General features: G+C 40.2%; 1 protein-coding gene across 1 annotated transcript; it reads right to left on the reverse strand.

Moving 5' to 3' along the window:
- Positions 1–93: 93 nt before the first annotated feature.
- Positions 94–21,635, reverse strand: LOC5568294 (uncharacterized transmembrane protein DDB_G0289901). The gene is made up of 3 exons (XM_021841407.1): positions 21,455–21,635; positions 21,132–21,384; positions 94–2,392 (listed from the first exon to the last, which is right to left on the reverse strand). The coding sequence occupies exons 1-3, from the start codon at positions 21,497–21,499 to the stop codon at positions 162–164; spliced, it is 2,529 nt and encodes an 842-aa protein (XP_021697099.1). The 5' UTR covers positions 21,500–21,635; the 3' UTR covers positions 94–161.
- Between the last annotated feature and the right edge of the window lie 616 nt (positions 21,636–22,251).

Consider the following 22,251-nt stretch of genomic DNA (forward strand, 5'->3'; position numbering starts at 1 on the left):
CATTACCACCATTGTTGTCGTTCCGTACCGCAGTTGAGGCAACTGTACATTTATGTACCTTCAAGGCTTTCATAGAATGAATGAAACACTTGCTAAATTCAGCAGTAGGGTTTATTATTACAAATAAAATCATGTGGTGTTGGGATCGAATACTAAGCAAACTATTTTGGAATAGCAGTTTTTGTTGCTCCAGCTGCCTCAAAACTAGTCTCTGGTCTTACCCGATAACGCAGACTCTGTTGGCTTCCACCACTAAGATACGAATATTGTCCATCTAATCTTCCATTCCTATTTCCTTGGCGGGTTTTTCTGCCGTCGTTGGAAAACCCATATGATCCGTTTCCGCCTTCATATAAATTGGCCGACGCTGTGCCAAAACTAGAACTCCCCGTGGAGCTTCCTCCATTGTTATTCCTGAACCCAGCGTTTGTTAAACCATTTCCACGATTCAACGTTGAACCGCTACTGGAACCCAATGTTCCACCAGAAATTTCTCCAACAGATTGACCGTACGAGTTAGATATCGATCCAGCTCCAATATTTCCGAACTCGGAGTTTGAAAACCCATTCCCACGATTTAAGGTTGAACTGGTGCTCGATAATGACCCTGAATTTCCATCCGTTAATTGTGTTCCATGACCACCCGAATTGCCTGCTACGGATTGGCCGTTCGTGTTAGATAAGGATCCTCCACCATTAACACCAGAGCCAGTATTAGTTAACCCATTTCCTCTGTTGAAACTTGAACCACTGCTAGGTGATCGCTGGTTCCCAGTTGTAGATTGTGTTCCAGATCCTGAATTTCCTCCAAAAGTTCCTTCGCCAGATTGCCCATTTCCATTGGATAACGGACCCCCACCATTGCCTCCAAACCCGGTATTTGCTAATCCGTTTCCATGATTACCCGTTGAACCGCTGCTACCCAAATTACCGTCTAATCCACGTAGCCCAGTTTGCTGAAACACATTAGGTCCTCCTGCACCGAGATTTCCTCCTATTGCACTTCCAGAACCGGTTCCATCACTTAGCAAACGTTGATCATTACCAGATCGTCCTCCATTCAACGCTTCCCCATTGGAACCACTGTTTTGAGCACCATTATTGTTCTGCCCGATTCCAGAACCATGTCTCGATGGATCCCCGAGGCCATTACCACCATTGTTGTCGTTCCGTACCGCAGTTGAGGCAACTGGTGAAACGGGTGACCCGTTAACATTAGATCTTCCCTGTCCGAGACCATTCGGAACAGCTAGGCTACCACCCGTGGGTTGAAATCCGGTATTTGGTCCAGCTACGAAAGACAGATCATGATTGCCGTTTGCATTACGGAATGCGTATGAACCATGCACGTTTCCTTGGCCATCGGCTGATTCCTGTCTCGTAGAATCCGGAGTTCTGTATGCAAAGTTGTATGTGCCGTCATTCTGGGGATTCGTTTGAGACCCGGGACGCGAATTCTGCGAGGAAGATGCAATTTGATTCGGAAGACCATTTGGGGTAGTTGCAGCATTACCACCGGTTGGACGATATCCAGTGTTTGGTCCGGCTGCACCAAGATCACGAATACCAGCGTCATCTTGGAATTGGTTTCCCCGAGTAGTGCTTCTGCCATCATTGTTAGGGAAACGATTCGTCCCTACTCCGTTTATTGGCGTTGAGGTAACTGAGGGCGCGATGAACGATCGAGGTGTAGTGTATACAAATGCTAAAGGTATACGAGGATAACCAAACGTTCTACCAAGCGCAGGATTTGTAGCATAACTGGGAATTCCACCATAAACAGATCCAATTTGCTGGGGACTTCGTCCAAATGCATTTGTTCCAAACGGATTGCTGCCAGTGGAAGAACCTATACCATCTGTCGAACCAAGCGCAGATGTTCCATCAGCAGGCGTTCTTCGATTGAGTGCGCCTGCATCAAGAGAGCCCCCAATAGGCGACCTACTAGCGATCGATCCAGGTCCCAAAGAACTGCTGTTTGGTTCACTCGGTGATCCCCCTTGAGGATGATTACCTAAGGAACTACCATCAAAATTAGAACCAAGACCTCCGCCAGCTTGCAGTCCACCGGCACCTGCACCTGCACCATTTCCTACATATCCACCTCCAAGTGATCGACTACCAAGTCCACCACCTAATGATCCGGCGCCAACTGCACCTCCTCCTAGAGATCCACCACCTAAAGATCGGGCATCATAAGATTCACCGCCAAGACCTCCATACGATTGGGCGTTGTTATGGAATCCAGGTGTATAATATCCCCCGTAGCCAAATTGCGATCCACCATTCAGCGACCGAGTTCCGAAAGGGCCTGACCCACCTCCATAAACACCGTATCCAGCATATTGTCTCGCACGTTGTCCAGAATCAGCACCATTGTAAGGTGAATATGCTGGATGAAAGAGAAACATAAGATAATTGGTGGAATTAGTTATTTCTACTGTTCAGAAGTGAAGAATCGTTCGCACATAAGTCAGTTATACATATGTGATAAACTATGCGACTGGTTGATTCTTCGCCTCCAAGAATAAGACCAATCGTAACACCACAACAGAAAGAATCACAAATCGACCATGTTCTGATTTATGAACGTCCCTCATCGAAAACTACCAACTTTGACCACTATGTGGTGGTAAAGCTGAGTAAACTCTTTTTTTCTGGTCTAAACTTAAGCGTTTGGTACTAAAGTTGGAACCAAGGTTTAGGACTTGTAAGTGTTCGTAGTTCAGTGTAGAGTATTTTTGAGATTTTGTTTGTAAGTGAATCGTAAATTTTGTAAAAAGACAGTGCAGGTAGTGTCCGTATATGTTGTGCAGTTTTCTCCGTCAGTTAGACCCATGTTAGGCCATAGTAGAACAGTCCACCGTACTATACCATCATTCACCATCAACTGCATTAAAGCAGTTTCCAATACCCACCACCAGAGCGACGAACAGGATAAGATTGGTAGCCAAAACGGGAAAAGAGACATTAAACCAATATGGACCGTCTAACGGATACGATGTTTCCCGAAATGTCTAGGTCACTGACCGTACGTTCAAGGACAGTGACCTAAGAAGCATCACGTGACTAATCAAGTAACCATCAACCGATAAGGTTTATTTAATTTTGCTCCAGCAGTGTGAATTGGTGGAAAAGATAGTGGTGAAGTGTGTCGTGCGGAGAAGAACAGCAAGTAACAAGGTTCGTCTCCCAATGCCACTCTAGAATCTAATGGCAAATTTCTGGATTCCCAGAGCCCCGCTGTTTTGGACAGAACTTCGGTTCTGGTGGTTCATCAACCAACCCCCACCCCCCCTTTACGTTGGGCAGTTCCGGCGAAGACGCCGTTGACCGAGTCCGTCACCATACTCGGAGGCCCGGGGAATGGATGAGGTCCAGAAATGCCGTCATCGTCATCCCAAAATGGAAGGAGTAGGAGAGAAGCCGACGATCATCGTAGACACAGCAATGGAGAAGGTCGTGGTGATGGATGGTGGAAGAAGAGGGGCCCCGAAGAAGTTAGAAGAAAAGGACAGGTTAGAGTAGATTAAGAAAGTGGGAAAGCTGTGAAAGTAAAGGCCGGAAAAGTCCGGAATAAATGTAGTTTGTGTCGAAACCAATGTGACGTGAGTTTTATGTGTGACAGTGCGATCATTCCCTACCTCGCGAAAAATTGTAATGAGTAAGCATGCCGACCCTGAGGTCATGTTTCAGGGAGTCTCAGGAAGGCTCCCCTCTGAGCTAACCAGCAGTTACAGACTCTATTGGACAATCGCGCACCTTCAAAGTGTGATAACGGCTCAAGGCTATGTCTTATCCTGATGGCGTATGTGGTGCATTTATTTTTTGTAGTTCAAACAACAAGTGTATTAAATACGTCGGGATGATTTGATGCAAGGCTGCTTGGGCACGTCAGGAGTTAATCATCAATATTAACCTCCTTTTCCCGAGCAGCCTAGATAGCCGCGTAGATAGTATAGTAGTAGTAGATAGTCGGTAGCGGTTGTTTCAACTGGCTAAGAATTAACACTACGGACTGCCTGTTCCGGTGGTAAAAGTCCACCTCACAGGTTGTTACTGCTAGGTTGGACAATGTGGGAATATGCAACACCAGCAGGCTACGCAGCGGACAATCCGAACGGAACGGATAACCGACCGGAGAAAACCACTCGAGATTCGCGTCACCGTGGAAGAGAATAAAAACGGACAAACTTTTCACTACGTGTGCTTTATTCGATAGCTTAACTTGGAATGAAACAATGAACATTTTCTTCTACTCTTCACTCGCGCGTCTCGCCGACGCCGTTTAACGGAGGCAGTGTTGCCATAAAGAAGATATCGTCAATCACTACTCATCAATACTCCTCCTCGATATGTTCTTTATCAATCTTCTCAATCAGCAACCACTAATCCAATAGCTTCCGCAAAAACCTTCAGCTTTACGCTTCCCAAAGGCTTGGTCAGCATGTCTGCCTTCATTTCTTCTGAACTGCAATATTGAAGCACAACAACACCTTTCTCTGCAAGATCCTTAGCGAAATGCATCCGGGTATCTATATGCTTCGATCGACGTGACAGATGATCAAGTTGTACGAAGTCGATGCAACTTCTGTTGTCTTCGTAAACTATTGTCGGCTCCGATTGAATCTCCTGAAAATCCTCCAACAGTCGTCGTAGCCAAAGTAACTCCTTACATGCTTCTGACAATGCTGCGTATTCTGCTTCCATGCTTGAGAGAGCCACGCTGGTTTGTTTGCGGCTTACCAAACACACAGTAGCGTCTCCTAGCTGGAATATATATATCCCGTTGTAGATTTCCTATCTGCAGTATCGCCACTCCAGTCGGAATCACAATATCCATGTAGCGAGACCGGATTCTTCCTGTTGCTTGCCAACTTCAACTTGTATTTGCTAGTCTTCATCAAGTATCGGACGACTCTTTTGAGCTCACTCCAGTCCACTTCAGTTGGTTCACTTGTCTGCCTGCTCAAGATCGTGACGCTTGCTGTTATATCCGGGCGAGTGTTGAGAGCTATATACAGTAGCGCCCCGACTAGGCTGCGGTAGCGATTATTATTCGGCAACTTGTTGCTTCCTTCGCGGCTTTTGAAGTATCCAACATCGAGCGGGTGCTTCGACCCTTTGGCATGCTCCAAACCGAATTGTGCTGCTACCTTCCTGATATACGCTTGCTGATCAAGACAGAAATAACCATCGACGTCTCTGGTGATTCGAATCCCCAAGAAATGTTTGATTTTTCCCAGTGATGTCAACTCGATTTTCTTCTTCAAAGCTACTTCCAGTCTTGTAATATCTCTTGCGTCGGTACTAGCGACAACCATATCATCAACATAGATGATCATATATGTTCGGGCTCCTTCAGCTGTTACCATTGTATACAAGCAAGGATCAGTTTTGGACTGTTCGAATCCATAGTCAACCAGTAGTCCGTGAATTGTCTCGTTCCAAACACGAGCACTCTGCTTTAGGCCGTACAAACTGCGCTCGAGTTTGCAAACCTTCTTCTCACTACCTCGTTGCACAAAACCTGGCGGTTGCTGCATAAAAATCTCTTCCGTCAGTTTTCCATGCAGGTATGCACATTTTACATCCAAATGCTGCACTGCCATCTGTTTGTGGCCCGCCACCGACAACAAAACTCTCAATGTTGTTTGACTCGCCACAGGAGAGAACACCTCACTATAGTCGATGCCATACTGCTGTGTAAAGCCTTGCGCGACTAAGCGCGCCTTGAAACGGGTGATGTTCCCTTCGCTGTCTTCTTTACGACGGTAAACCCACTTACAGCCAATCGGTTTGCGCCCGGCTGGTAGGTCTACTAACTTCCAGGTCTTGTTCTTGATTAACGACTGGAACTCTTCACGCATGGCTTCGGTCCACAAATCCTTTTCAGGTCCAGCGACTGCCTCGCCATAACTCGCTGGTTCTGCTTCCACGGCCATAGCAACATCCACGACGTAATCGTTGAACCGTACTGGCAAATTTCCTCGCGTAGAGCGTTTGCCGGCAGCACTGCTTCCACTGGCGATCTCCTCCTGTCCCGTTTCAGCCTCGTCTTCTTCGCAGCTGTGAAGCTCTTCATCGGATTCTGCTTGCTCCTCCTGAAGAGAGCACTGGTCTTTGTCCGGTTCCATCTGAAGCTTGCCATCCATGCTTGTCAAACCAGGCCAGTCCAAATCCACAACGTCTGATTCGCTGGTGCCACCTGGTCCATTGGACGATGACCCGTTCTTCTGCTCGATGAAATAAACATCGCGACTGATGGTAATGCTGTCATCCTCCGGATCCAGGAACCTGTATGCCTTTCGATCCTCACAGTAACCTACGAACACAAGCTTTCGGCCTTTCGCATCGAACTTCACACGCTTCACGTTGGGCACGTGGACGTAAGCTGTTGACCCAAATACACGAAGGTGCTTGAGATTCGGTTTAACACCGAACCACTTCTCGTACGGTGTACGATTCACGGAACGAGACGGCAAACGGTTTTGTAAATAGGTCGCCGTCATAACAGCCTCTCCCCAATATTTCTTCGCTAGCCCGGCGTCCAGCAGCATACATGACGCCATCTCCTGCAGGGTCCGGTTCTTGCGTTCAGCGACGCCGTTTTGCTGGGGGGAGTATGGGGCGGTTACCTGAGACTGGATACCCTCGAGATCGTAGAACTCCTTCAATTCTCGATTAATAAATTCCCCACCTCCATCTGACCGTATGATGCAAGGCGGTCGTCCAAAACGGGTTTTGCAATGGGCTACATACCGTTTAATACACCCCGCTACATCCGACTTTTGTCGAAGTAAGAACGCAACACAGTAACGACTGAAATCGTCGGTCAAGGTCAGAATGTACCGACAACCTCCGGGTGTTACGTTCGCCATCGGGCCGCACATATCTGTGTGTATGAGGTCTAGAACACGACTCGATCTATGCGATGACGCTTTGGGGAAAGAATTACGAGGCAATTTACCTTGTAGACACGGTTCGCAAACCTGTCTGATTCCGCAATCCTGTACGTCGACTCCTTCCGACAGCTCCTTGGCACGTTCCAATACGGCTGGATCCCGATGACCCATCCGCCTGTGCCAGGTGTGCTGGCAGTTCTTCAGGTGCTGCATCACTTTTCCCAGCTTTGCATGCTCTGCCGTTTTCAACAGGTACAGGTTGCCACTTGTTACACCGGTAGCCACAACCGATCCCCCCACAACCGATGTTGTTGCTTTAGCAACCGACACTGTGCCTTAAAATGGCCCGGCTTTTGACAATGAAAGCAAACTTTGTTCTTCTTGTCTTTTGCCTTCATCACTTTTTCGTTCGAGCCACCCGACCGCACACCCGACAGTTCGATTCTTCGTTGGAATTCGTCCAACAACTTTTGTTTTACGAAATCAATCGTCAAGTCGGCGTCTGGACGACTTTCCAGTGCCGTAACTAAACCGTTATACGAATCGGGCAAACTTCTATGAATCATCGCGATTTTCAAAGAATCTTCGATTGCCTGTCCCGCGCACGTTAGCCGGTCAAAGAGACTTTCGAGCTCTTGCAAATGTTGATCGAGATCACCGCCCTCACTCATATTCAAACTACAAATTCTCTTGAGGAGCGACACACGCGACGTCATAGTTGCCTTCTCGTGGTAGGTTTTCAGCGCGTTCCACACTGCTTGGGCTTCCGTGGCATTCTTCACGAGATTCAATTGATTGTCTTCAACATACAACACAATTGTTGCCACACACTTTTGGTCTGCTTTCTTCCAAGCATCCGTCAACGGGTTAGGTTTCGCGTCCACTACCACAAACCACAAGTCCTCCCGCTTGAGGAGCATCTCCATTCGTGTTTTCCACGTTTGGTAGTTTTGGTTGTTTAACCGTGAAAACAGGAATTTCTCAGCCATTTCGACTTCTCAAAACATTCACTCGGTTTGTTCTTACACAACCACACGCGCTGCGCTGTCGACTTTCGACACTCCGTTCGTCACGCACACAACCGTAAGCGTACTGCTACGTTGCAATCGGATGGATCGTACACCACCACACCACTGACGAACCGAAAGAACTCGTTCGTGTCGAAAACGATCACGCCAACCGCACACCAACGAAACACTTTTTTTTTCTGTACCGACGCTATCGGCCATCAGCCAAAATGGCGGATGCCGGAAATTTCTCGCACGCTTTGCACTATCGAATTTCACTCAGATCTTCTTCCACTGTCCTGGGCACCATAACCTGTGGGAATATGCAACACCAGCAGGCTACGCAGCGGACAATCCGAACGGAACGGATAACCGACCGGAGAAAACCACTCGAGATTCGCGTCACCGTGGAAGAGAATAAAAACGGACAAACTTTTCACTACGTGTGCTTTATTCGATAGCTTAACTTGGAATGAAACAATGAACATTTTCTTCTACTCTTCACTCGCGCGTCTCGCCGACGCCGTTTAACGGAGGCAGTGTTGCCATAAAGAAGATATCGTCAATCACTACTCATCAATAGACAACACGTGGGCTGCCAGGACAAAGACCTCGGCAAGCTTGGCTAAGCAACGGCCTGCCTTTTGAGGTTGGGTGCGTCAAGGACCTCTTTTCTTGGCTAGCGCGATCTGGAGCACCTCTCTGGTCTCAAGGTCGGCTGGAGTACTCTATTAGGCTAATCAGACCTCGGATATTGGGATGGGTGTAAATGAAAGCTTTGGTGATTTATAATGTAGCCTGTATATTGCCCTCAATGTACATATCTGTGTGGGTGGGTGTGCTGTGTAGTGTCGTTATATCTAATTACCTAACCGGCCGGTATATTCAGGGATCTCTGCAGGGATGGTGGCACGGTATACTACGGAGCAGGTTCGACGGAACTGACAGCGTGGAAAAGCTGAACGGGGTGCTGGGAATAGACGCTCGTTGGCCTCGACTCCTAAAAACGACCCGTCCTGGAGGTTAGCGTCCTTCGAAACCGGGTCGTCGGCCACGGGATTCTACGTACTCGGTCACTTGGTCTTGGGGCAGGCTTCGTTCTACTACCAACCTGGATTCAAATGCCCTAGTGGGCTCTAAGGGACTCAATCCGGAAGGAGTTTCCAGAATTAAACTCCACGGGTCCTAAATTCATGAATATAACCTTTTAGGGTCTAACAATTTTTCTGCAGTCACAGGCATACCTGATTCGCTTCTTCGCTCCTCACTTCTCTTTCTTAACTCTCTTAACTTCCTTTTAACTTTCTTTTAACTTCTAACGTCCACTTCGAATTGGATCCTTATAGGAAATAGACCGAATCTATCCTTCTCCGATGCCTAATCCCTCTATCGTTGGGTAGTCTTTTTCTCTTACTTTTCCTCCACTGAACTCTAACTGTTATACATTTACTTATAGCTAGTTTTTATTGTAGTGTAGTGTACTAAATTTATATCAGGTGTAGGGGTGTTTTTATGGCATGCAATAGAATTTAAATTTAAAATTTCACGGAGACATATAAATAATAATAATAGAAAAAAACAAAACTTACAAACTAACAGGCTTATTGTTACAAACGGTAACAAGGTGACCCCTAATTTATGGTGTAACCATAATTTATCCTAACCGCTAACGGAGCCTGTGGAGTACCAGGACACCCTCTGCAGTATTGTGCTACCCGGAGCAATGGCGCAGGTGATCTTGTGTTTCTCCGAGATAATCGGCTGCTCTTCTTCAGTCTCTAGCTTGAAGCTAAATAAGGTTGGTATTATGAATATGTTGCTATTTAATTTAAATTTTCACCTATATGGTTTCGCATTATGCGTTTTACACAGCGTATTATGTGCTTTTTCGCCTTTGGTGACTTTCAATAGCAGTGATGCATTTGAACGCGTTCAGTTCGCGTTCCAGTTCAGTTTGCTGAACGCAACGATCAAGTAGGCTTGAACAATGAGCAGCTCAAAAATATGAACCCGTGCGAGCCGAAAAATTGTTGAAAGGCTAGTCCGCTAAGACCACGCAGATCCTAGCGAGGCTAGCCCGTCCACATCCGATTGCAAATCATAAAGAAATACAATACAGTAGATGTTTCCTTCAACTGGGCAGCTAACTGACTGATACCTCAATCAGCAGCTGCAACTCTCTTTATTCAAACCAATATCCTACACAAATATCATACCTCTTTCAACGAACTTCCACACTTTTACCTACGACGACGCATGCTTCTCAACCGACGATTCTTCTACCTGAGGTGCGACACTACCTCTATTCCAACAAAAATGAACGCAATAAGTTTTGACTGATTTACGACAAAATCTAGGTCAAAGTTATGTTTTTGATATGTATAATATCAAGGGCTATATGATTTCTATATTCATGATACATAACGACGATTAATACATTCATTTCTCAAGTGGGGCCTCCAATCATTATTGTGAACTGAACGGGCCGTTCTTGAGCAGCGGCAAACTCTTGCTTGTAAGTTCATTGACTACTACGTTCAAGTGCAAATTTGGCTCGGGCTCGGTTCACTTTTGGCTCGCGTTCAGTTCAAAATGCACCACTGTTCAATAGATACCGATCTGTTTTTTTCGCTGCTGGTCTTTTTCGTGCTGAGATTGCAAAAAGCTTAATCCTGCCTAGTTTGGGTAGTGGCTACGGTTAGGTTAGCTCAGATTAATCTTCAGCATAAAAGAACAGCAACGATCAATCTTTGCAGACTCATGCAAAATGGTACAGCCCAAGTGGCGCTAGTCCAAGAACCCTACTTTCGTAGAGGGAACTTCTATCTAGGTAATCTTGTGGATCCAGTTTTTGCTACTTTCAGCAAACTTGAAATGGCAAACTCGCGCTCCATGCCCCGCGCATGCGTGCTCGTTAATAAAGCAATCGTTGCTACACTCATTTCTGAGTTAACTACCAGAGATGTATGTGCTGTCACAATCGATGTTTCTGTTGGTGACTTCAACAGGAAATACGTCTATTGCTCGGTATATTTACCACATGATGAACCATCCCCAACGGATGAGTTCAAACGAGTTGTCGTACACTGCGTAACAAAAGGCCTTCCGCTGATTGTGGACAGTGATGCCAATGCTCATCACATCATCTGGGGCAGCTCAGTTATAAATTTGAGAGGCTCCAATTTGATGGAATACTTAAGTAGTACTTAACATAGGCAATCGCCCAACCTTCATGGTATCTAATAGAGAAGAAGTGTTAGACATAACGCTCTGCTCGAATAGAATCAGTCATGAGTTGACGAATTGGCATGTATCAGATGAGGAATCGTTATCTGATCATCGCTACATCTTTTTTGAACATTCAAATGTAACTGCGCAGACTTTGCGTTTTAGGAATCACCGGTCAACAAACTGGGAACTCTACACTGAATTGGTTGCGATCAAATTTCATGGATATTCTCCGTCCATTGAAAATCCAAGTGATTTGGATGATGCCGTTGATACTACAACATCCTACATTATGGAAGCTTTTGAAGAAGCATGTCCTCTGCGGTCTGCGGTCACCCCATGGTGGAATTCCGATCTAACTAGACTCAGGAAACAATGTAGAAGGAGTTGGAACTGACGCCGTTCAACTGGATCAGAGTCGTTCAAGTCGGCTCGCAAGGCTTACAAGAAGGCTCTTCGTTCTGCTTCGTTCAAAGGATTTCCAAGTGAACGAAATTCGCTTACCTAATGGTGGCTTTACTTCTTCTGATGAAGAAGTTGTAGAATGTTTATTAATAAACACTTCCCCGGATGTGTGGACATAGCATCTACGGATGAACCAAATGTCTTTTCATGTAGTTACGAGTCTCTGGCCTCGGCTCGCAGTATCGTAACTACTGAATCAATTCAATGGGCACTTAATAGTTTTGCTCCTTTCAAATCTCCAGGAGCGGATGGGATTTATCCTGTTCTGCTCCAAAAGGGATTTGAGTTTATCAAACATGTTTTGAAAAAGCTACTTGTATAAATTGTATAAATTTCCTTTACGAAAAGATCTTCGACCAGCGGGATTCGCACCCACGACCCTCAGCATGGTCATGTTGAATAGCTGCGCGTTTACCGCTACGGCTATCTGGGCTCAATGTTATGTCTTATCCTGATGGCGTTTGCGGTGCATTTATTTTTTGTAGTTCAAGCAACAAGTCTCGAAAACTTATTCATATAGACTCAAGTCATAAAAGTATACAAACTTACTTTATCGATCCTACGTGTTTCGCAGACGAACATCTACACGTTTCGCTCTGAACCAACTCGATTTTTCTCTTTTAGAACGTTTAATTTTCGGATTTACAAAACGACGAAAGTAAGATTTTTAACTTTCGCAACCTAACCATTACTTTCGCCGCCCCGCTGTATGGAGAGACAAAGTGACTTAACCACGAATCAAAACAAAACACTACTTGAGTCGATTTTACACTGGTAGAAAAACGTCGCAAGTAAGGTACCGTGGGGTAAGTGGATACAGAAAAATCAATAGTTAACTTCATTATTATGTACAGCTAACGTGAATAATGTAACTCAAACTTTTTTCTGTGGATAACAAATAAGGGACTATTATACTTCAAATCGTCATTTATTTCGATTTTTCTGATTGTTATGTATTGAGTATGAGACACTTAAAAATTTGCGCCAAATGATCTAATTGCCCACCATGGTGGGGTAAGTGGATCACCTTTAAAAAAAAATCTGTTCTCGAAACAAATGTAGTGTGATTATGTTTAATAAGAATGATATTACCCTCGCTCTTGTTATTAGTGCTACTTAAGTTACATTTTAATACTTTAAAATTAAAAAGTATTTTTATTAAATCAAAATATTATAAAAAGTATGTATATATTAATTCATACTAATTTGAACAAAAAAAAAAACATTGTGACTAGAAAAATTTGGAGCACATTCTTCCTTTTATACGCATAAATTAAACAGGAGTATTGTAGGATTATTCTTAAAGATATTTTCGAAAAACACTCATGGTTTAAAAACATTAGTTACATTTACTTTTGAATAACAAACTGAAATCCTTCTATTTTATTTATGAATATATGTGTCTAGAACAATTTATATGGTCAAATAAGGTACAATACGATGCTTTCGATTGGAAAATAAGTATATTTTGCTATTTTACAACTCAGCTTAGATAAACCACGAAAAGTTTCGTGTGAATTTTGAAATTATTATTCTTTTAATATTTTTTTATACAAGAAAGGTTAAAAAAAACTTTTAGGTGGATTAAATCAAATTTTCTATGGCCAATTTGACAAATTCAAGCTGGGAATGGAACAAAATAAAGGAAAACAACATTTGCGGATATTATAGCTTATTAAATTTCTCGTAAGCAGTCTGCCAATAAATGATAATTATTCTTGATCCACTTACCCCACCCCATTAAAAAGTAGGGGTAAGTGTACCATGTCCAATATATTTGTATTTATTTATAAAAATGACATATTTTTCATTGTGATTCATTCAATTAGAACTGAAATGCTCACCATGCGTCGAAAAAAATAATAGAATTCGATTTTAGACAGAGATACAATGAATTTTTGATTGATGGAAAACAAATTTCAAATTAATTACTTTTTGCAGCTAACAAGTTTGCTTGTGTTAGTGTACGTGTAGTACCAGTTTTGCAATAGTTTCAGTGTGGGCGTAAGAATATAACCTAAAACGAAGCAATGGTGCGAAAACATTCAACATATTCAAGTATTTATGCTTTATATTGACAAATGATCCACTTACCCCACTGCTACACTTCCCCCACTGTACCTTAACTGAATAAAACGGCTTATCATTTTGTCATAAAATTTCTGTGTGAAATAATAGGAACTCCATAGTTTTTGAACGCGAGCTCATTGTATGCAAAATTTAAGCAATATACTCGTCGAAAAAATGTTAAAAAGGTGATTCATTTTAAAACAGTTTTAGAAGACAGGTTGTGGTTCTTCTGAATTAATTTTCTCAAAACCGTATAGAAGTTACTTACGTCGGTTTGAAAAAGTAATCGAGAAGTGTATTAAATACGTCGGAATGAAGAACCCTACTGATGCAAACGTGCACTTTTATCATATTTTTTTCTGTATTCTACAACTTTTGGCATAGTTCAATTTGGGAATGGAGTGCGCAGTAAATGTTTACCCAGATTTGAGTAAAAAAGATGTGCTATGCAAGTAGCGATATCATTTTTTTTTTCTTTATTAAAGAGACTTTCGGCCCAAGGCCGGTTCGTCTCTAACAACGATATCATGAATGTTCTCGAAATGAAAGTTTTTGAAAACCTTCCAAAGATCTTATAATGAATCAAAAGATATTCTTGATATAGCCATAAGTCACGTCGGTATTTCACCACGGAAAATGCAAGAATTCTAACAGGATAATCTGGGTCTACTAAAAATCTTGACATGAGTCTATCAAACATCTCTCCAAGAGCTCAGTAAGAAACTTTTAAAAAGAATAAAGTAAAACCAACGACCATAAAGTTGTTGGGAAGCCAAAGATTTGTAAAGGATATTGTAAAACGTACAATATAAATTTCTTTGAGAATCATTCCAAAAGATAGTACCGTAATTTCGGGTGAAATTGATCATTTTTCACGGTTTTCCTAGTCTGTTTTCTATAATATTAACCATGCCAAACAACTAAATGCAGGAAAACAAGTACGAGGGTAAGCCTCATCGACTTCTGTACCGAAATTTTCTAACAAATGTCATTTTAGTGTTAAAAAACATTTCTAAAATAAAAAATCAGAGGATTTCATTTCGGGGTAAAATTGATCACTTGTCAATGCCATTATTGTTAGTTTTCAAAACAACTCTATTTGATAAATTTGAGCTCCCTGAATCCGAAAATGCTTGTCAAATTCTTAACAATGCAATATTTATATAAATAACGAATAGTTAAATTTAAAGAATTACGCGGAAAACGCCTAAATGTATGCAATTTCCTAAGGAATTCAATGATATCCAACATAAATTTAATTATTTCAACCATATGAGCTAATTGGTACGAGTTTTGGTGATGAAATCTAGTTTGGAGATATATATCAAGCATCTTCACAAACTTTCAGGTTTATACCATGTTCAAATCCTTGCTTATAAATAGAAGTTTATAGGTGTTTGTCAATATTGCACCGTGCATGATTTTGAAATTTTACATTATTTTCATAGTAATAAACATTCTTTAACGCAAAAAACTTCACAACACACAATTCGACAATAGTTACGACAAACAACGTTCATTTACTGCAGCTTACATTGACATTTGTGCTCCATTACGAATAAATGAAATCGTGTGATACGATGATCAATTTCACCCTTCTGATCAATTACACCCGATTTTACGGTAATATTGATTTGATAATACAGTACCTGGATAAAACGGTAAATCGATTTCTATTTTCGTTACGTTATATCGAAACATTTTTTTTTCTAAATTTCTTTCAACGTGTATAAGAAAATGGATCTAAAATTGATGTTATTGACCTAGGGGTCATTCACATATAATGAATCAAAAGATATTCTTGATATAGCCATAAGTCACGTCGGTATTTCACCACGGAAAATGCAAGAATTCTAACAGGATAATCTGGGTCTACTAAAAATCTTGACATGAGTCTATCAAACATCTCTCCAAGAGCTCAGTAAGAAACTTTTAAAAAGAATAAAGTAAAACCAACGACCATAAAGTTGTTGGGAAGCCAAAGATTTGTAAAGGATATTGTAAAACGTACAATATAAATTTCTTTGAGAATCATTCCAAAAGATAGTACCGTAATTTCGGGTGAAATTGATCATTTTTCACGGTTTTCCTAGTCTGTTTTCTATAATATTAACCATGCCAAACAACTAAATGCAGGAAAACAAGTACGAGGGTAAGCCTCATCGACTTCTGTACCGAAATTTTCTAACAAATGTCATTTTAGTGTTAAAAAACATTTCTAAAATAAAAAATCAGAGGATTTCATTTCGGGGTAAAATTGATCACTTGTCAATGCCATTATTGTTAGTTTTCAAAACAACTCTATTTGATAAATTTGAGCTCCCTGAATCCGAAAATGCTTGTCAAATTCTTAACAATGCAATATTTATATAAATAACGAATAGTTAAATTTAAAGAATTACGCGGAAAACGCCTAAATGTATGCAATTTCCTAAGGAATTCAATGATATCCAACATAAATTTAATTATTTCAACCATATGAGCTAATTGGTACGAGTTTTGGTGATGAAATCTAGTTTGGAGATATATATCAAGCATCTTCACAAACTTTCAGGTTTATACCATGTTCAAATCCTTGCTTATAAATAGAAGTTTATAGGTGTTTGTCAATATTGCACCGTGCATGATTTTGAAATTTTACATTATTTTCATAGTAATAAACATTCTTTAACGCAAAAAACTTCACAACACACAATTCGACAATAGTTACGACAAACAACGTTCATTTACTGCAGCTTACATTGACATTTGTGCTCCATTACGAATAAATGAAATCGTGTGATACGATGATCAATTTCACCCTTCTGATCAATTACACCCGATTTTACGGTAATATTGATTTGATAATACAGTACCTGGATAAAACGGTAAATCGATTTCTATTTTCGTTACGTTATATCGAAACATTTTTTTTTCTAAATTTCTTTCAACGTGTATAAGAAAATGGATCTAAAATTGATGTTATTGACCTAGGGGTCATTCACATATAATGAATCAAAAGATATTCTTGATATAGCCATAAGTCACGTCGGTATTTCACCACGGAAAATGCAAGAATTCTAACAGGATAATCTGGGTCTACTAAAAATCTTGACATGAGTCTATCAAACATCTCTCCAAGAGCTCAGTAAGAAACTTTTAAAAAGAATAAAGTAAAACCAACGACCATAAAGTTGTTGGGAAGCCAAAGATTTGTAAAGGATATTGTAAAACGTACAATATAAATTTCTTTGAGAATCATTCCAAAAGATAGTACCGTAATTTCGGGTGAAATTGATCATTTTTCACGGTTTTCCTAGTCTGTTTTCTATAATATTAACCATGCCAAACAACTAAATGCAGGAAAACAAGTACGAGGGTAAGCCTCATCGACTTCTGTACCGAAATTTTCTAACAAATGTCATTTTAGTGTTAAAAAACATTTCTAAAATAAAAAATCAGAGGATTTCATTTCGGGGTAAAATTGATCACTTGTCAATGCCATTATTGTTAGTTTTCAAAACAACTCTATTTGATAAATTTGAGCTCCCTGAATCCGAAAATGCTTGTCAAATTCTTAACAATGCAATATTTATATAAATAACGAATAGTTAAATTTAAAGAATTACGCGGAAAACGCCTAAATGTATGCAATTTCCTAAGGAATTCAATGATATCCAACATAAATTTAATTATTTCAACCATATGAGCTAATTGGTACGAGTTTTGGTGATGAAATCTAGTTTGGGGATATATATCAAGCATCTTCACAAACTTTCAGGTTTATACCATGTTCAAATCCTTGCTTATAAATAGAAGTTTATAGGTGTTTGTCAATATTGCACCGTGCATGATTTTGAAATTTTACATTATTTTCATAGTAATAAACATTCTTTAACGCAAAAAACTTCACAACACACAATTCGACAATAGTTACGACAAACAACGTTCATTTACTGCAGCTTACATTGACATTTGTGCTCCATTACGAATAAATGAAATCGTGTGATACGATGATCAATTTCACCCTTCTGATCAATTACACCCGATTTTACGGTAATATTGATTTGATAATACAGTACCTGGATAAAACGGTAAATCGATTTCTATTTTCGTTACGTTATATCGAAACATTTTTTTTTCTAAATTTCTTTCAACGTGTATAAGAAAATGGATCTAAAATTGATGTTATTGACCTAGGGGTCATTCACATATTACGTAACGCAAAATTTTCCTATATTAGACCCCCTCTCTCCCCCCCCCCCGTAACAGCGTTTGTATTGAACATTTCGAATTTTTGTATGGACCGTAACACAATGCAAGACCCCCTCCCTCTCCCTGTTGCGTTACGTAATATTTGAACGATCCCCTAGCAGGCATTTTAAGTCTCTCTTACAAATTTTTTTTCGATATTTTTCTATACTTATTTTTTTCATTTTTTTATGTCTTTTAAAGAAATCCTTAAAGATATGTATTAGGGAAATCCTTAAACAAATATATTCCTAAAAAATCTTTGGAGGAGTTCTTGAACACTCAGAAATCCTAATTGAAATTCATGAATGAGATGAGATCTCTCTGAAATCTTTAAAAAAGTAAGGGCCCCAGTAAAAATGGAGCAAATTTCAAAAGTGAAAAAGCACTTCTCTTCTTCAAAATCTACAAATCGAAACAATGCAATGAAACTTGCAAAAATATTTGGAGAAAAATCTGCATAAACTTATATTGAAGTTGCTGGAGATATTTCGAGAAGATTATTTTTCAGGTTTTGAGACGAATCCCTATACGATTTTTTGGAGTAACTTCTAGATCATTCCAAGATTTTTTTTGGATTGTTCTTTAAAAGGGCCGCCGGAAGAATTGATAAAAAATATTGGAATAATTTATGAATCTATAGACTCCGGAAAAAAAATATTGTAGGCGGAATGGTTTGAAGAATTCATAGTTGAATCCACTTTATATCTTGGTGAATTTTTTTCAATGACATAGTAGATTTTATTGATATATTAAAAAAACTATTGGAGAAATTCATAATCCTTGAATTTAAATTTCCTAGAATCCACCATTCTTTTGAAAAAGCTCTTGGACATATTCTGGATAAATTCCTGGAGGAATATTCGAACCATTTATTGGTGGAATTCAATGAGATTTTTCTGGTGAAATTCCTCAAAGAATGCTTAAGACGGGAATCCGTCAAGTCAATACTGATCAAATTTTCCTAAAAACTCATGGAGGAATAACTGATGTCGTTTGAAAGCACATATGGTGGAATCGCTGGAATCATTTGTGAAGAAAATCTCAGATGTATTTACACATGAATATCAGGAGGGTTAACTAGTGAAATTTTGGGGAGATCCCTGAAGGAAATATAAAAATAGTTTTGATATTTGACTATCAGAAAGGTTTAAGATGAGTCCATGGAGAAATTATTGAAGGAATTTCAGGAGGAACATCAATTTTTTTAAGCATGTAAAGAACATCTGTAGGAACGCCTAGAGCACTAGCTAAATATTTCCTTAGGCATTTTTGGAAAAATATTATCAATTATACGTTAAATGCATTGGCGATGGCAGAGGGGTCCGTCAACAAACAAGTCCAATCCGAGTTTGATCTGAATGCAAAGTAATAAATCAATAATCATCAAAGTTTTCATAGAAAATTGAAATGAGTTGCAAGCTTGGTTCCAGTGGGAGCGTAAATGCAACAAAAATGATTTTTTTTATCTTTACTAACGAGATTTTTAGCCCTGGGCTAGTTCATCTCGGGACCAACGGCTTTACTTCCCTTCCGAAGGAAGTCGTCACTATAACATTTTTGTCAGTGACTATCTCGGGGATGGGATTCGATCCCAGGTCCTCGGCGTGAGAGGCGTGCGTTCTAACCACTACACCAGGTCCGTCCCCAACAAAAATGAAGAAGAATTAGACTGATGCGAATTTTGAAGTTTTTACTCCCCTATGCTTAAACGGTGTCAATTATGATGAAAATAATTCTCCAAAAATTTGAAGTGATTTGGAAGAAATTTGGTTGTGCATACGCCATTTGAAGTTGATATGGGAATTACTATGGAAAAGACAAACCTTTTGTGTTCAGTCATCTAACTGCTCGTCGTGATAATCTATAGAAAAGTGAACAAACTCTGCTTATGTGAAATCTTCCCAGCTACAACTTTGCCTAAGACCACATGATGGGACGTAAGGATAATTTGTTATTATTCATTCCAAAGTGTAGATCATGCAGAGATGATCATTCAATTACTTTTTTTTTACTGTAGAACATAGTAGCCTGGATTATTTTGATCTATTCTTCCCGCCAGGAGGTCCATTGTTGCCTGCTGAGCAGTTGGTGAAGTATGCAAAATGCGAACCCACTTTATAATTATGAATACAATTTATCCTGACGTCCAATCAAAATGTGGTCTTCGGCAAAGTTGTAGCTGGGAAGATTTCACATGAGCAGAGATTGTTCCCTTTCCCATAAAATATTATGACGAAGAGATAGAGGACTGAACACAAAAGGTTGGCGTTTTCCATAGTAATTTCCATATAATTTTTTCTATATATTTTTTTGTTTTTTTTTTTTGAAATAAGAATTCAAAATTGAAAAAAGATATAGACGATATTTGAGAACGATTACTTATTTACTTTTATTTGACTTTACTTGTTATTTGTACCAAATTTTGTAGTTGTGAAAAACAGTTCCATCCCATTAAGTGGTTTTTGCCATGCATAACAGCACATATTTACAATTTCGTGAATAATTACGTACAACTTTTCAATCAATAACTTAAAAATGATATATTTTGAACATGTGTTTTGCTTTTAGTGAGGATTTTAAGTTAATATTAAGTGCGAAGTAGCATACCATTAAATATATGTTTTCTTCCTAAAGCGTTATATATTTTATGGTTGACCCCTTGTGTACATCAAATATTTACTCAAAATTAGAATTTCATGATTTATCAATCCGTTTATTACAATAGTTGATTTACTGATGTGGATTGACGCATGAAACTGGATGGGTTCCACTTGCCCCGTTTAGAGAGGTAACTGCGTCTAATGGTTCATTATACAACTTTCTTCGAAATTATTCGATCAAATTCATGCACATACCAGTAAATATGTTGCCAAATTGTGACTTAACATTTCAAAATTGTATTGCACAATTTGTTTGAACTATCGATGTTTTAGGTCCCACTTGCCCCGGGGTACCTTAATCCTTTTTTTGATAGTTTATTTAATTTGAGCCGTTTCTGACCGGTTTCACTTCACTGGTAGGTTCGGTTCACGAGTTCACTAAGCAGATAAACTTTCCTCCTCCTTGTCGCACAATTATTGAAAGGAAATAATACATTGTCTCATGGTTGACTGATTTGCTTCAAGCATTTCAGAACACATGTGTGAACTATTTTTTTTTGTAAAAAATCTATACTTAAAAAAATATGTTAAAACAATTATTCTTTGCGCTGAGTTTAACCCACCTGCTCCATATTGTGGCCGAAAACCTCCCACTCCGGCCTTATATCGGACATTGTCTATCCTTCCATCCGGTTGCAACTGCGTGTACTGGCCAACCACTTCGTTGGCCGCATTTGCACTTTGTCTGGCATTGAACCCATCACCGGCGTTGTATGCATATCTGTACGAGCCATCGTTGCTTCGCTGATAGTATGATGCTGGATTAACTGTAGCACATGGTACCGTAATCGATCCTAACAATAGGGATAACACAATCTATAAAGCATCAAAAACACCAATGAGCACAGTTAATTCGTTTTTTAAGACATTCTTCTGTTCAATTCACCGTCAGTGTGCACCTTTGCAACGGTATCTTCTGGTACAATCGCATTGCACTATATTTTCACTTTAATGACCTATCGATCGCGATCGATTATCCAGCTTCAACGATTCCCGACTTAGTGTTCTACCGGACGACCAGAATCAAAGCTTTTATAATCCCACGCAACGGTAGCGCAAAGTGTGACGATTCTAATTGGCGTTAGCTCATATTCCAGACTAAGACTAGTAACGATCTTGTCCGATAGATTCAAATGCAGCATCCCCATCTTTGTCCACCAGCTGCCACACCCTCCCTTCCGACAATGCTCGAGCCTATCGTTTTACTATTCATTTCCCATACTAATGATTCATGTTAGGAGTAGATATAGCATCCCCATTTATTGGATAGATTTGTCATAAAAGTTGATGACAGTGATGGTGATCTTGTCGAACACAGTTGTAGGTGAAAATGTTAAGCGTTTTTCTACGTTCATGAAAAGCCGGATCGATCGTGTCGTCGTACTATCGACGAGATTGTGGTAGGTCCATCAAATTGTTCGTTAATAATAGTGTTTTGGGGACTGACTGTAAATCGTGCCGCTGTTGGTTCTGGCTTAAAAAGGCGCTTCCAAGTAGATGATCCACCTTGCTGGTTAATTGATACACTAAACGCGATCGATCATCAGCTGTTTGATTGATTCGCGAGTAAAGAGATTATAGTGTTTGTATTCGAGAAAACGAGGGACAATAAATTATCGAATAATTAGTCAATTAGGGTAGTTCAAGATGTGCCTCAGGGTTTCCGGGATAAACAAGTACCTA

The sequence above is a fragment of the Aedes aegypti genome, chromosome 2, assembly GCF_002204515.2.
Source record: "Aedes aegypti strain LVP_AGWG chromosome 2, AaegL5.0 Primary Assembly, whole genome shotgun sequence".
In the NCBI taxonomy this organism is placed as follows: domain Eukaryota; kingdom Metazoa; phylum Arthropoda; class Insecta; order Diptera; family Culicidae; genus Aedes; species Aedes aegypti.

What these genes read in the sequence shown, in the direction of transcription:
- LOC5568294 (XM_021841407.1), bottom strand. Translation starts at nt 21,499, where the DNA reads ATGCGATTGTACCAGAAGATACCGTTGCAAAGGTGCACACTGACG. An exon ending in TGCAAAGGTGCACACTGACG is followed by an intron (nt 21,385 to 21,454) that starts GTGAATTGAACA and finishes GATGCTTTATAG; the next exon opens with ATTGTGTTATCCCTATTGTT. An exon ending in TCGGCCACAATATGGAGCAG is followed by an intron (nt 2,393 to 21,131) that starts GTGGGTTAAACT and finishes TCTTTCATCCAG; the next exon opens with CATATTCACCTTACAATGGT.